Source organism: Anoplopoma fimbria, chromosome 11, assembly GCF_027596085.1.
Source record: "Anoplopoma fimbria isolate UVic2021 breed Golden Eagle Sablefish chromosome 11, Afim_UVic_2022, whole genome shotgun sequence".
In the NCBI taxonomy this organism is placed as follows: Eukaryota; Metazoa; Chordata; class Actinopteri; order Perciformes; family Anoplopomatidae; genus Anoplopoma; species Anoplopoma fimbria.
The window spans coordinates 16,710,073-16,724,725 of record NC_072459.1 but is presented as its reverse complement, the minus strand read 5'-3'; the positions used below and the strand labels follow the sequence as shown (position 1 = coordinate 16,724,725).

The following is a 14,653-nucleotide window of genomic DNA, read 5'->3' as shown; positions in this document are numbered from 1 at the left end:
CCATCTCCCTACTGCATCTCTGGAGCTCAGCCACAGTGATCTTTGGGTTCTTCTTTACCTCTCTCACCAAGGCTCTTCTCCCATGATTGCTCAGTTTGGCTGGACAGCCAGGTCTAGGAAGAGTTCTGGTCATCCCATACTTCTTCCATTTAAGGATTATGGAGGCCACTGTGCTCTTAGGAACCTTGAGTGCTGCAGAAATTATTTTGTAACCTTGGCCAGATCTGTGCCTTGCCACAATTCTGTCTCTGAGCTCCTTGGGCAGTTCCTTCGACCTCATGATTCTCATTTGTTCTGACATGCACTGTGAGCTGTAAGGTCTTATATAGACAGGTGTGTGCCTTTCCTAATCAAGTCCAATCAGTTTAATTAAACACAGCTAGACTCCAATGAAGGAGTAGAACCATCTCAAGGAGGATCAGAAGAAATGGACAGCATGTGAGTTAAATATGAGTGTCACAGCAAAGGGTCTGAAATATATATATACATATATATACACATATACATATATATATATATACATACATACATACACACACAAAAAAATTACATTACAACAAAAAGCAACACTGTTGCTGCAAATTCCTCATTTGCGGTAGAATTTTCACTTGACAAATTACTGACATGGCACTACCTCCGCAATTTTCAAATAACTGGAGGTTTTATAGTAATCAGTGGTGGAATTCTATGGTAGTTTTTATTGTACTCCAACAGTTGCAACCCACAGAAGACAGTCCAAAAATGTATACCATGATCCAAAAATACATAGCTATCCACAAACATGGAATTTTTTATTTGTGTTATGTAAAGTCATATCTACAAAAATACAGTGCAATTTGCATAATTTACTCCTTAAACACCGATTTTAATTTCATACAAAAAAATGTTGGAGGTTTACGTGTAAAGTGATATATATATATCCATTTGTGAATCCATTTGTTCACATGAAACTACTTTTGCACATTTGTGAATTGCTCCCTGTCTCTTGTAGGCCATTTAACATGTGTGCCTTGTCTCCTTTTTATTTGCAGAGTTTTGTCAAATAGAGTGCTGCAGGTTGGCCAACCCAGAAGTCAGCATTGCACAGGTTCCCTCAATTTTTCCATTGGATTTTGGATTATTGCAGAAAATGAGCTCTGTGGTCAACACAAGTTTATGATACTTACACACTTTGGTCAGCAAGATAATCTTCACAAATGATCACCACATTTATGATTTTTGAAGCCTGGACACAATTGACAGAAGTAGAACGCTTAAAATCGCTTCAGCTCACGTTAACCACAGACCCTATTAAGGACCATCTAACCAAAAATCCATTGAAAATAATCTCTAATCTCTAATATTTAAAAGTATGAAAAAGTGTATTTCTAACAAGATCGCAGTGTCATACCTGCTGTGGTCTGGGGCAGGCGATCCGTGCTCCGGGATGGACAGAGGAGTCCTGGCTCTCACCAGGTTGTGACTGGGATCATGAGAGAAACTGCAGGGCTCGCACAAAGTACAGGAGGTACATACACTGACCAGAGACAGAGAGAAGAGGACAGATGGAGAGAGAGAGAGAAAGGGTGAAAACGAAAGGGAGACAGAAATATGCGAGATAAGAGAAATCCAACAAAAGAGAGGCAGAAAATACATAAGAGTCCACAACACTGTCCACTGAGAAAAGCTGATGAATGTTTTTATTTAATGTTCAATTCAACTCAAATGGAAAGATAAGCATAGCAGCTGGTGTCAAACTTCTCAGGTAAACAGAAACTGAAACCCATTTTTAAGTTTCACATATAAAGGATACACTGTGTCTCCATCCTCCTCCTGTCTCTGCCCTTTCTCTTCATCCTCTCAAACAGACCGATCAGGCATCATCTTTGACGCTAATTTTGGCCTTTGTTAGCCAATCATTGACTGATTGTATTATATTTACTGCAAATATTAATTTTACTTCTGCTATTACTTCTCTCACTATATTGCTGCATCGTCTGTATTGTTATTGTATTATGTTGTTCATTCTGTTCACATGACTCCCATTGCACTTCTGGATCCCTCCTCAGTTGGTCTGCCGGAGGATTCTTCCATTTATTTTCCCACGTTAAAGGGTGTTCCGCATCCGGTGCCAGGGGTCCAAGGGCAGAGGATGTCTTATGTTGTACAGATTGTAAAGCCCTCTGAGGCAAATTTGTGTTTTGTGATATTGGGCTATATAAAGAAAATTTTATTGAATTTAACAATATTTGTGCCTTGCATGCAGGGGTGCTTGTGGTACCTAACAAGCCCCCCTAGCTACGACGATAACCGATGCACAACAGGTTAAACTCATCATTTAAAGAAAGATCTTAGTCTTATAGAAAAGATCATAGACTGTGTATAAGAAGTGGACATAGTCATTGTGATGTAACCCATTTGTTTGTGGACTGCCGATATTAAGCCCCGAGTTTAGCGAATTCGCCGTCACCATCTTGGATTACCGCCGTCAAAGAGTGACGTAGTGACCCCGGATACAGCTCTCGTAGTGGAAGCAACCTGTCAATCAGAGTAAGCCTGCCCTGGAGCATACTCAGGTTTATGGTCTATTGTACTTTAAATGGACCATAATTTACTTAATGAACAACATTATTGGACAAGCCTTGAAACTAGAGATTGAGACCATAAACTTAGTCACAATGTTTACTGAGGTAATAAATCAAGTGAGAAGTAGGGTTATTTTCTTATAGACTACCATACAATTGGACTGCACAGGAGGCTGCCTCCTGGTCTAGCTTGCCAGCCACCTGCTTATTACATTTATTGGTTTAAAAATAAATAGTTAAAAAATAAATACGACCTCACATTATGTCCATCAAGTTGACACATGGACCCTGAGACTTTTGTCCGTCAATCAAGTTTTCAGAACATTTTCTGCATTGTTTTGTGTCTGCCAGAGTTGTTTGACCACTGTAAATGCAATTGATCAGCCAAAAATAGCAAAGACAAACATAGTAAAGAATACAGAGATGTGGAATTTAAAGATAGATCGTGGCAGGGGATTAGCTTGGAGAGTATAGCAAGACTCTGGATTAGTAAATAAGATACAGCACCTTATTTTAAGTCATTTACATTAGCCAGATATCTGCCGACAGCACATACCTGCACTGATACCCTCCTCCCGTGGTCTGCCCCCGGCAAGAGGAGCAGGGAGGCGTGGAGGAGGATGGAGCTCCGGGCAGAGTAGAGGAGGAAACCTCAGGCACCTGCTGGGCCTCCGCTCCTCCTACAGATTCCCCTCTACCTCCCCCAGCTGCTCCTCCTCCCCCACTTCCTCCTCCCCCACTTCCTCCTCCTCCTCCTCCTCCTCCTCCAAGGGGCTTGTGAATGCAGCACTGTCCAGAGAACTCCCGGCAGATCTTCTCCACTGCCTCACGGACCACCTGGTCCTTAAACTGGAGGGAGGGGGGATTAATGGGAGAGATGGGAGAGATGGGAGAGGAGAGCGCTTTGTTATTTAGTGTTTTGTGCTTCTGTTAAATTGGTTCAGAGCTTACTAATCAGTCAGTTTTCCAGCAGAAAAAAAACCCTTTCATCAGGTTGGTTTTACCTTCTCCATGTAAGAGGTGAACCAGGCTGGCGGAGTCTTGTCTTCTTCTTTGGTTCCCTTCATGTCTTTCAAGATCACCTGCTCAACAGAAGATAGGATATTCATTAGATTAAACTTGCATACTAACACCTTTAATACATTATGTCAATGTATACGACCATATAGGCTTATTGTAATTTCACCCACAACCAGTTTTTCAATAAAGTGTGTAATCTTCTTCTTATATATCTTATATATCTTCTTCTAGATGCTTGTTTAAGAAAGGAGATGCACTTATGACTTCTGGTGACTAGTAGTTCTCTTGAATACCTATGTTGAATACACTTATTGTAAGTCGCTTTGGATAAAAGCGTCTGCTAAATGACTGTAATGTAATGTAATGTAATGTAACTGAATCAACACCAGTCTAAAACAGTTTCAACAAACCTGAATATTAGAATCTTCATGAAGGAAGGATTTATTGCAGTATTAGAATTATTAGTTTAGGCTGGTGTACCTTATAAACTGACAACTGAGTAAATAATCAAACACTTTGAATTAAAGGTAATTATGTAATCTGAGGGAACAAATGACTAATCCAAACCCCTTGTTACTGCAAAAATACTAAATTAAAGTGATGACATGCATGATTTCCAAAGTTTGTCAGAAATAATGGACAAAGAATTTCCAGTAACCATAATGAACAGATATGTGTTGGGGTCTTACCATGCCCTGTTCTGGCACTGCAGCCTGGACTTTGCGACTGACCACCTGGGCCAGAGCGGGACAGTGCTGTGGGGGTCGGAAGCCCCTCTTGGGCTCTGTTCCGCTGGCTTTGGTGGTGGGGACCCTCGCCTGCTGGCCCCGAGTCTCGTAAACGTTCATGTGTAGTCGGTTCCCCTGCCTCGCTGCACTCTGGGAAACAAGTTAAAGTGTTGCTGCCATTTTTTAAAATTCCTTTTGGATCAGTTTCTAAGCGTTCAAACTAAGCTTTGTCTTTCTTCTGATAACAACAAAACTGCTTTGCTAGAGAGGAAACATTATATATAACCTCATCCATTAAATGAATTTAAGGAGCATTTACTGAGCTTTGAGCATTTCCTTTTTTTCATAGGTTTTTGGAGGGGAATGGATTGCTTTAGGTTTATGGGGAGCCGACTGCCCCTTTTACAAGTAAGAAGGAAAGAAAGCATTGATTGGCTGTAACCAACATATTTTGTTTGATTAACAGACAACGTTTCAGCGTATTAGTCGAATGACCACGGCAAACAGTGAAATGTCTCTCCTACTCCTTTTCTTTTTCTATGGCTAAAATGAACGGTACAGTAATTCTTCTTTGAGCATAAGTATATAAAAGTGAATAACAAATGAACATCAAATTAACTTACCTTCAATGCCTCTTCATAGTCCACTGGAATAAAAGCACAAATACAATTAACATGATATTAATGTGCAACCCATTATAATCTCATAGATTTATTTGGTATTGTTCACCATACCGTGTCCTGTGACTATTTGTTAGCTTACCTTGGCTGTTAATGGACACCTGGCAGAAGACAAGGGAAGATTTTTTATGGAAATCTTTGAATGTTTACACTGAGGTGTTTGGTTTTGTTATACAGTTCCATAAATACAAGGGGCACACGATTTTTATGAAAATGCAGCTCAGTTTACTTATCAGGGAAAATATGCTACAAATCAGCATGTGAAAACAGTTGTATCATGTATTCTGCTGCTCTGGAGGAGCTTTGTCAAGCCTGAGAGAATACACTCATGATTTCATTGGGATGAAATCAAGGGTATCTCAGCCTGGGTTTGTAGACTACAAAATAAATTAGTAGACGGTAGTGTTGACCAAAAGCTGACCAAATGTTACAGTCCCAGAACTGAAAATAATAAAATTTCTAAGATGAAAAAGTGGACAACTCCCAGACCAGACAACACCGTGGTAATCACAAGGTAGCCCCGCACCAATGCATACCATGTTTTTTTTATCTTTGTTACTCTAAATGGGACCATAATTTACAAAATGTACATCATGGTGTATTGAAAAAGGCTTGAAACCAGCGATTGAGACCATAAACTCATGCTTGCTTTTCAAACCAAAGGTTTTTGTTCGGGGTAATTGTGACAATTATCCTATATTAAGTTTAGGTGATACTGCCCAACTTTACTGTGAAGTGCAACACATAAAATAAGACAGAGCTACAATGACAACAAACAGAGTTTCTCACCTCCTCGTTCTCCTCGTCGAAATAGGTCAGCTGAAGACTGCACAGGCCAAAAGAACGTTTCACCTACACATCAAACACATAAACAAAGATTCGATAAGGACTGATGATGATGGAAAAATAAAGTGGTCACAATTTCAGACCTAACAGTCATTTCAATTGGGATGAACCCCGACTGATAGGTTTATGTGTTTGTAACCTCGCCATCAATAAAAAGGTGACCCCCGACAAGACTCGATTAGAAATTACAAATTTGCCTCAGAACTAACTGAAAGCTGTTTCTTTTCATTAGGCTCATGCTCAATGTATTATTCTGCATTTTGTGTTGTAAGAAAAACAGATTATGCTAAGCCGGTACACCAAACCCACTTGCATTCTTCTCATTGGAAAAACAAAAACTCAAAGTGAAGTCTGACATCTGTGACTAAGCAGCACTCAAGACAAATTAACTCTCCCAGGCCACTGTGGTTGAGAGAGATGGACCATAAATCCAAAAGGTGCAGGGCTCCTGGCCCATATTTTACTTTCTTCCTAAACACTGGCTGTTTACAACGCTACTGATTAACAACCAGCTATTTCGGGATTTTACTCTCACAGTTTTGAGTGGCTACAGGCTCTTTCTACCTTATTAGTGGTACAGCGTTAGCTCCTTTTCCAGTGTATTAACATGGAGCCAATGACACAGGTCTCCACCTGCTTTCGGAATACACTTGGGCTCTACTCACTCGATGCAACCTCCAGGTACTTTCAGTACCTCGGTGTGTAAAGATTAAACTGACACGTCGCAAAAACGATACAGAGGGCAGAAACTAGAAGAGAGCTAGCTAGTCTAAGCTAGTGCTGCTAGAATCTCCTCTGGCTAGTAGTGTGCCATGCTACAGTAATATAGCAGCTTAGCTGGATACATGGTGTCAACATAGTCAATGCAACACAGTCTAGTTTTTTGACATTGGCAGTGGATGCAGTGAAATAACACGTCTGTGCTTCAAGTGTTTCCAGTAGATTTAGACAGTTGTGTGTCCATGGAGTTGCCTTGTGGTGTGTTCATACAAATGTAACATAAACTCTTCGCTCGGTGCAATCACATACAAAGTCAGTGCAAACATGCTAATGGTGTGCACATCACTCGAGCATAACATTTGTGTGACGCTTTGTTGCCAAAGGCTATCAGTATTGAGATTATCCTCCTGTCGTCACTGACGTCCTGAGGTTTTTGAATGAAAAAATAAAATAAAATCAGAAACCGAAGAAAACTATGTTTTTTTATTTTTATACCATAGAATGTCTATGGTACACAATAATGTCATGACCATATTTATGCCTAGATGAGGCTATTTTGAGCGTTTACTGAGCAGGTACAAGGTTAGCATAGACTAGCACTTATCAGTCTGATCTCCATCTTAACAGTGGTTTGCTTGTTGTCTTGCGCCCAGACCTAACAAAGCCCAAATTCAAACTTTTTACAAATCGGCATTATTTCGACATCCTTTATATCTGTTGATTGTAATTAAATTACAGACAAATTGTTCATTTTTGGTTCATACAGCTTTAGTAAAGCAGCAAACATGTGCTACTAGTGAATACAGCTCAGTGAAATTCACAGAGCATCTCTGGATGAGGTTATGAACTCAGACACAATAGCCTTTGGTTTCCCCCAGTATCTGCCACTTCCACAACATGAGCTAAGAAGCAATAGTGGTTATTTCGGCCATGATTGATGCAACATTAGGTTCGTTCAAGATGAGCTGTGCCTCGCCTTGAAAGTGGACGAGAGCAGGCGGCAGCAGCAGGGGGCGTTGAAAAAAAACTGCGGCCAAGTCGGACAGTTTTCAGCTGCCTTCAATGAAAACACAGGAAGTCATTGAAATGTTTACATCTGGTTCATTACATTTGTAGGCTACCTGTAGTTTGCAGACTACGTTTGGATATCTTCTTATTTATTGAACCCTGTCATTATTATAATTGAGGATATAAGATTGGGCATATTTTAGTTCTTGGATGTCATATTTATTTAAACATTTATATAAATAAATATACCTGAAGGTAGTGTAATTTCTAAATCATACAACCGTAAATTTTAGAAATTGAAAAACTGACCCAACAGTCCAAACATCAGTTACATAAATAGGCTACACACTGAGGAAAAGCAACACCGCAGGTTTCCATCAGTGACAATTGTGGTTTCCTTTTAAAAGGTTTTCTGATGCTTCACAATCGTTAATCTATGGACTTCACACATTCCAGTTCTGACTGAGGAAATGTTGACATCAAGTTGGAATTTGGCTTTCTCAATAAATATCTTTATTTACAGATACTAAATAAATAACCTTATATATTCATTCATCTTCCATAACCGCTTATCCAGTTAAGGGTCGCGGGGGTGCTGGAACCGATCTCAGCTGTCAATGGGCGAAGGCAGGGTACACCCTGGACAGGTCGCCCGACACATATAGCCACATATCGCCCTCACACATATAGAGACAGACAACCATTCACACTCACATGCACACCTACGGGCAATTTAGAGTCATCAATTAACCTAAGCTGCATGTCTTTGGACTGTGGGAGGAAGCCGGAGCCCGGAGAGAACCCACGCTGCCACGGGGAGAACATGCAAACTCCACACAGAAGGCTATCTAGCCCCTCTTGCTCTGAGTCGACAGTGCTAACCACTACACCACCGTGCAGCCCCACCTTATATATTATTATTATTATTATTATTATCAGCCACATCATTGCACAACATGAGTTCACTAGCCAACAATGTAGTGTCAAATCTAACAATTACACAGAAAACAAGAATTTTCTACAAAACGTGGTGTTTGTTGTCAAAACGAAGAGCCAATCAGCTCTTTGATCAGGAAACAGCCAGGCGTTTCCCATCATGCACTGGGTCAGTCGAGCCTGGCTCTAAAAACTGTATCCGCCTCGCTTTCGTGAGGTTATTGTTGCCCACGTGATCATGACGTCAGAGCAAGTCGGGATCAAGTCGGAAACAAATCTAACCGGCATGCATAGTGCGGCAATCGCACCTATTGTCTACATGGAAGAAAGCACACTTACCCCTCCTAAGCATGTACGATTTGGACAGGCTAATCACAATAGTTTATCTGCAAATTAAACTAATCAACAGTAAAGCAGTTGAAAGCCTCACTTCGACCATCTACCGCAGTAAAACTAGGCTTGCATGTTCATGCATCAGAAATTACGATCCCAGTAGGAGCAAGACACCGAGACCGTCTCCATAGTAGCTTTGTCTCTTTTTTGTAGTCCATTTACTTTTCTTTGCTGTGTTTTTGTATTTCTTTGTGGTCATTTTTTGCATCCCTTTTAGGTTGTTTTTTCATGTAATAATCTGATATGAATATTCATGAAAATTCAACTGCATATTAATAACAATAATATTATACAAAAATGTTTGTATTAATTGCTGTCAACGACTCAATCTTGCATTGGTATAATTTTAACTGTAGGACCTGTATTGTCACAGATGAACATAGACTAGTATTTTTCGATGTCGTATTGTACATTTACTTAAATTGCAGACACAACTGCACCACAGTTACATGACTGTAATAGTTCTGATGGAATAATGGTTGACTTTATCAAGATAACAGGTAGGCTAAAATAGAATAAATAGAAATAGAAACTAGAAAAGGGTCAGAAAAAAACAATTATATGAAACAAAGGCCTCGAATAAACCCCATTTGAAATAGAGAAATGGATTTTGGGATTAAGAATGTCTACAACAATTATATCATAATGTCTCTGATAGCCAGGTGATTGTTCGATGTGTAGTAAAGCTCTATGCAATGATGCTGGTGAACAGCGAAGTGCCCTAACAAGAACACTGACATCACACAGGCCAGAGGAAAACATTTCTAATGGTGGATGGATGTGTGATTCAAACTGCTCGGTTATGTTGAGCTGGTAAACAGTGTTTCCATGGCGACAAACCATTGTAATAAACCTCCTAAGTACTGCGGTGTAGCTATTTCTCCCTGCCCTCTACTGTTAACTCTGCTGTGCCGCGAGTCTTAATATCTCAGCTGACAGTACGCACGCTGCATGACAGCAAAGCTATGGTATGTCAATAGCATCTCTCTCATAGCATATTTGGAGCTGGTGGGCTATTCCATTAAGGGCTAACACAGCACTCCGATATGGCACAGCAATGTCATCAATCGCAATCCGAAACAACTGTGAATGATTGTGTTAGAGCAGGTTGGAGGGTCGGTAGAGGACTGTGCCGCGATCGGTGTGTGTTTGAGGAAGGGCCCGGCGATCCTCCCCCTCTCTTACCATGGCCTCCATCGACTCCCAGCTTTTGGTCTCGGATCCCGACAGGAGGAAATTTTTGGAATTTCCCCTGAAATTCACCTTCAGATTAATATAGAAGTCCATGGCGTTGCCGGTCCGTGCCTTAATGCATAATACACACGACGGACACAGAGGCTATTTGGGTTAATCTCGCCTATTCGCTCCACTGTGATTTATCAGACGGAGAGGGGGGGGCTGAGGCGTATTCTGTGTTTACATCAGCGTTATGGGCACGCCCACTCTGCACCATGTGTCCGGAACATAGATCGACACTTCCGTTTGTGCGGGGAAAAAACAAAACAGCAGAGAGCGGCGCGGGTACGAGCCGCTGGGAAGCGCGAGAGCATCACCTGTGATCAGAGCTTCGGTAGTACAGTTCAGACGCTGCCGCTTGTCACATCTGTTTCGTTCTACTCCTTTACAAAACTTTATTTTCCAGCAATACTATTTTAATCATTCAAAGCATTAAGCAGATTTGACCTTATCCTTTTGTTGTGCTTTAAAATTATTTGGAACTTCAATGCATACATTGTGAGAATAATCTATAAACTATTGGCTTCCCCTTTCGGATTCAAATTGCTTCCATTCAGAGATGGGGACTTCGCACACACAGTGACTTGAGACTTGACTTAGGTTTGCAAAAAATTACTTGAGCATCTCTGTTTTTTAAAGGCTTGAGGCATGTGTTAAATAACAATAAGCAGTCATTAGTTGGAGATCCACTGTAGTTATACAAAATTAAAAATGGCCAACTTACGGTTGGGTTTAGAGCATGGCTCCGAGGAGACTTTATTTTGAGTCTATATGTGATACATGTGCCTACCAAATTTCATAGATCTAGGTGAAACATACTGCGGGGGCTGCTTCGTCGAAATTTCATAGGGGGCGTTATCGAGTTGACTTGCCACTCTGATGCATTAAAACCATATGAGATAAATACATTTTGGACTTTAAACGTGTGTGCCAAGTTTGGTTGTGTTTCGAGCATTTTTAAGCCCTCAAAAACATTTGTTTTTCACTGCGAAGAATGCGTCGCCACGGCAACAGCGTTACACGAAACGTCAAATGCTTTGTGGGCTGGCATTATGAACTTCTTACATTTGTGTGGAACAAATTTTAGGTGGCTCTGGTTTACCTACTAATTGTGGCAAGCCAAAGTATAGCATCAGTAACTTCCTATTACCAGAAGGTGGCGCTATGACTATCATTCAAAATTGGACTGTATATGTCTTCAGGCCCGGAGTCTCATCAAACATGTGAAATATTGAAAAGATCTGACCTTGTGGAGTCGAGTTACATCAGCTAATTCGTTCACGGCAAGGATCGAAATTCGCCGAGCCGCCACGTCGCCGCCCTTCAACAAATTCTTACAATCTTCGCAACAAAGCATTATCAAGGTCTTAAGGCTTTTCTGACAAAATTTGAGAGGGATCTGATTAATCTGTAAGGAGGAGGATGTAAGAGTGTCACGATGCTGCTGCTCCAGCAGACCACTCCATAGAAGATGGCTGATGCCACCACAGAGTCAAAAAAAGGTCCTCAGGAGTGCTCCCTGCACAGTGCTCTGCTACAGCTAGGCTGTTGGATCAAAAGTAAAGCTTTTAATAACTTTTCATCTTAAAGGTCTTAAGATCATCCTGGCCAAATTTGAAGTCGATTGCATTAATTCTAGGAGGAGTATGTTAAAGTTCAATGCCTGAAAACAATGGAAAATGCCTAAAAATACAGAACATTTTCAAATTACTGTAGCAGCCCCTATTGGATGAATGGAATGAACATTTCAGGGTATGTTACAAGATGCGATGCCAACATTCTACAGAGTGGCAAGCCGACTTGCCACTCTGATGCATTAGAATCATATCAGCTAACTACATTTTGGACTTTAAAAAAGTTTGCAAGTGTGGTTGTGTTTCAAGCATTTTTAGACCTTTAAGGAATGCTATATGACTTTTTAAAACTTTTTCGACATGCTATACTACGACTTTTCTCGGCATGTTAATTATGACTTTTTCTATGACTTTTATTCGGTATGCTAAACTATATCTTTTTTCATGACTTTTTTCAACATGCTATATTATTATTTTTTAATAACTTTTTTCGACATGCTATACGATTACTTTTTTATGACTTTTTCGACATGCTAAACTATGACTTTTTTATGACTTTTTTCGGCATGCTATATTATGACTTTTTTAAAGACTTTTTCGACATGCTAAACTATGATTTTTTAATTACTTTTTCGACATGCTAAACTATGACTTTTTCATGACTTTTTTCGACATTTTATATTATGACTTTTTTCGACATGCTGAATTATGATTTTTTAATGACTTTTTCAACGTGCTAAACTGACTTTTTTCGACATGCTATATTATGACTTTTTTATGGCTTTTTTCGACATGCTATATTATGACTGTTTTATGACATTTTTCGACATGCTATATTACAACTTTTTTCGACATGCTAAATTATGATTTCTTTAGGACTTTTTTCGACATGCTATATTATGACTGTTTCATGAATTTTTTCGACATACTATACTATCACCTTTTTATGACTTCTTTCAACATGCTATGTTACTTTTTTATGACTTATCGAAAAACTATGACTTTTTTCATGACTTTTTTCGACATTCTATATTATAATTTTTTAATTACTTTTTTCGACATGCTATACTAATACTTTTTTATGACTTTTTCGACAAGCTAAATTATGACTTTTTTAAGACCTATTTCGACATGCTATATTATGACTTTTTTATGACTTTTTTCGGCATGCTAGACTATGACTTTTTTTGGCTTTTTTCGACATACTACACTATCACCTTTTTATGACTTCTTTCAACGTGCTGTTACTTTTTTATGACTTTTATCGAAAAACTGACTTTTTTCGGCATGCTATACTTTGACTTTTTTATGACTTTTTTCGACATGCTAAACTATGACTTTTTTATGACTTTTTTCGACATGCCAAATTATGACTTTTTTGTCATGCTATACTATGACATTTTTATGACTTTTTTCAACATGCTATATTATGACTTTTTTATGACTTTTTTTCGAAAAAGTATGACTTTTTTCGGCATGCTAAACTATGATTTCTTTCATGACTTTTTCGACATGCTAAACTATGACTTTTTCATGACTTTTTTCGACATGCTATATTATTATTTTTTTAATGACTTTTTTCGACATGCTATATTATGACTGTTTCATGAATTTTTTCAACCAGAGCTCTGCCACAGCTCAACCCAAAAAGCAACAACCTTCTCTAACACAAATGGGGGCTATTTAAAGGGGAATGGCTGATAGGAGATCTGGAACAGGTGTGGTGATGATCAATGATTGGAACCAGGTGCGCACATCTGAGAAGGAGGAGAATGAAAACAGTGGGAGGAGACAGAACAACAACACAAACCAACAACACAAAACAGAACACAATGTAGGCCTACAACATGTATACATACAAGACACTGTACGTAACATAGACTATGACTTTTTTATGACCTTTTTTGACATGCTATATTATGACTGTTTTATGACTTTTTTCGAGATGCTATATTATGACTGCTTCATGAATTTTTTCGACATACTACACTATCACCTTTTTATGACTTCTTTCAACGTGCTGTTACTTTTTTATGACTTTTTTCGACAAACTATGACTTTTTTATGACTTTTTTCGGCTTGCTAAACTATGACTTTTTTATGACCTTTTTTGACATGCTATATTATGACTTTTTTATGGCTTTTTTCGACATGCTAAACTATGACTTTTTCATGACTTTTTCGACATGCTAAACTATGACTTTTATATGACTTTTTTCGACATGCTAAACTATGACTTTTTTATGACCTTTTTCGACATGCCATATTACAACTTTTTTCGACATGCTGAATTATGATTTCTTTATGACTTTTTTCGACATGCTATATTATGACTGTTTCATGAATTCTTTCGACATACTACACTATAACCTTTTTATTACTTCTTTCAACGTGCTGTTACTTTTTTATGACTTTTATCGAAAAACTATGACTTTTTTCATGACTTTTTTCGACATGCTATATTATTATTTTTAATGACTTTTTTCGACATGCTATACCATTACTTTTTTATGACTTTTTTCGACATGCTAAACTATGATTTCTTTCATGACTTTTTCGACATGCTAAACTATGACTTTTTCATGACTTTTTTCGACATGCTATATTATTATTTTTTTAATGACTTTTTTCGAGATGCTATATTATGACTGCTTCATGAATTTTTTCGACATACTACACTATCACCTTTTTATGACTTCTTTCAACGTGCTGTTACTTTTTTATGACTTTTTTCGACAAACTATGACTTTTTTATGACTTTTTTCGGCTTGCTAAACTATGACTTTTTTATGACCTTTTTTGACATGCTATATTATGACTTTTTTATGGCTTTTTTCGACATGCTAAACTATGACTTTTTCATGACTTTTTCGACATGCTAAACTATGACTTTTATATGACTTTTTTCGACATGCTAAACTATGACTTTTTTATGACCTTTTTCGACA

The 14,653-nt window shown here is 38.7% G+C and overlaps 1 protein-coding gene across 1 annotated transcript in view; it reads right to left on the bottom strand.

The window, feature by feature from the left end:
• nbr1b (NBR1 autophagy cargo receptor b) overlaps positions 1-10,265 on the bottom strand; it is a 39,900-nt gene extending 29,635 nt beyond the window's left edge. The window contains exons 1-8 of the mRNA XM_054607192.1: positions 10,081-10,265; positions 5,782-5,844; positions 5,075-5,093; positions 4,936-4,958; positions 4,274-4,462; positions 3,569-3,646; positions 3,121-3,413; positions 1,391-1,516 (exon numbers count right to left, since the gene is read on the bottom strand). Of these exons, the coding sequence (XP_054463167.1) occupies positions 1,391-1,516; positions 3,121-3,413; positions 3,569-3,646; positions 4,274-4,462; positions 4,936-4,958; positions 5,075-5,093; positions 5,782-5,844; positions 10,081-10,182 (893 nt within the window). The 5' untranslated portion in view covers positions 10,183-10,265. The remainder of the gene's footprint in view (positions 1-1,390; positions 1,517-3,120; positions 3,414-3,568; positions 3,647-4,273; positions 4,463-4,935; positions 4,959-5,074; positions 5,094-5,781; positions 5,845-10,080) is intronic.
• Positions 10,266-14,653: the final 4,388 nt, after the last annotated feature.